The 1650-nt window shown below is 55.8% G+C and overlaps 1 protein-coding gene across 1 annotated transcript in view; it reads left to right on the forward strand.

The window, feature by feature from the left end:
- Nucleotides 1-1650, forward strand: part of CSMD2 (CUB and Sushi multiple domains 2) — a 565338-nt gene that overhangs the window by 444531 nt on the left and 119157 nt on the right. The window contains 2 exon segments of the mRNA XM_027775561.1: nucleotides 238-313; nucleotides 1496-1637. Of these exon segments, the coding sequence (XP_027631362.1) occupies nucleotides 238-313; nucleotides 1496-1637 (218 nt within the window).

Below are 1650 nucleotides of genomic sequence, written 5' to 3' on the forward strand. Positions count from 1 at the left end.
CTGGCTCTACTTCCATCGCATAACCTCACTCTGCACCTGTCAGCTAAGCCTTCCTGTCCGTTCCCTGATTCATGAGGATTCTGAGAGGAGGCTCAGTCCTCCTCTGTACCCCGAAGCCTCTCACCAGCCTGGGTAACGTCTGCCCACAGGGGCAGGGTCACAGCCCAATCCTAGGGTCACAGTTCACAGGTCTCAGTCCCAAGGACACTCCCGGGCCGTGCTCTGGCCTTCTCCCAGGGGTCATCATCCGAGCCTCCGGCCACACTCCTGACTTCCCAGCTGTCCGTCCTCCCGCCCACTGCACCTTTGCAAGGTAATGTCAGTCATCGAAGGAGCCAACCGCTTTTTCTCTTAAAGTCAGTCCTTTGGTTGGCCTTTCATAACTGTGCAGCTCTGCCCTGTGTCACTAAAGCAGCCACAGACAGGGCATAGAGACAGGCGGTACGAAAACAGGGCCACAGACCGGCAGGTGAGGTGGGCTGGAAGTCGTGTTTATCCTTCACAGTTGCACGGCCTCGGACAAGTCGTTAACCTTCCCAGACTTCATTTCTTCCTCTAGAAGATGATGGTCAGACAGTTCCTGCCTCGGAGAAACGTTGTAGAGACCAACACATCCACCAGGAAAGACCCTGGCACGGCGCCTGGCACACAGCAGGCCCTCTGCCACTTCGGCCATGGCTCACAGTGGGCGGGTGGTCCCGGGCGCTCAGGCACTCCGCGTGCTGCTCTGTGAGTCCCAGTCTGACCCTTTCCTCTCCCCTAATTATCCCAAGCCCCGTTATCAGACCCTGACGCTGTACCTTGCTAGATTTGTGAGCTTGGCAAATTATTATTTCTTGGAACGTCATCTACACAATGGTGGTAATAATAATTATGTTCCGGAAGGTGAAAGCTAAAAGATATTTCACGTGTGCATGTATGTGTGTGTGCATTAGTGTCATATCCACTAAACATTCAGATCCCCAGAGATCACAGAGTTTTATATTGCTGCGGAGCTCAAGTTCGACCAGGCCTCACCAGCCTGTGTGTACAGATGGGGGCACGTGACCAGTTAAAATGTGCAGTCGGCTGGCTCCTGTTCCCACTCACATGGGGGGGACCTCAGCCGCCTTTCAAAGGGCCTTTAATTAAATATTTCTAGCAGCCCCTGGGCGTAGCTCCATGAGCTCACTGATAATCCAAATCCTCACACAAATAACGCAGCGTTAACCACTGCCAGACGGTGCTGGCTAACTCGGGGTTCCCCACTGCAGACTGTGTTGTGCTAACTCAGGGTTCCCCACTGCAGACTGTGCCGTGCTAGCTCAGGATTCACCACCGCAGACTGTGCTGGCTAACTCAGGGTTGACCACCGCAGACGGTGCTGGCTAGCTCGGGGTTCCCCACCGCAGACACTGCTGGCTAACTCGGGGTTCACCACCGCAGACTGTACCATGCTAGCTCGGGGTTTCCCACCGCAGACTGTGCCATGATAGCTCGGGGTTCCCCACCGCAGACGGTGCTGGCTAGCTCGGAGTTTCCCACCACAGACGGTGCTGGCTAACTCGGGGTTCACCACCGCAGACTGTACCATGCTAGCTCGGGGTTTCACCACCACAGACTGTGCCATGATAGCTCGGGGTTCCCCACCGCAGACGGTGCTGGCTAGCT

The sequence above is a fragment of the Tupaia chinensis genome, unplaced genomic scaffold (assembly GCF_000334495.1).
Source record: "Tupaia chinensis unplaced genomic scaffold, TupChi_1.0 Scaffold000573_1, whole genome shotgun sequence".
NCBI lineage: Eukaryota > Metazoa > Chordata > Mammalia > Scandentia > Tupaiidae > Tupaia > Tupaia belangeri.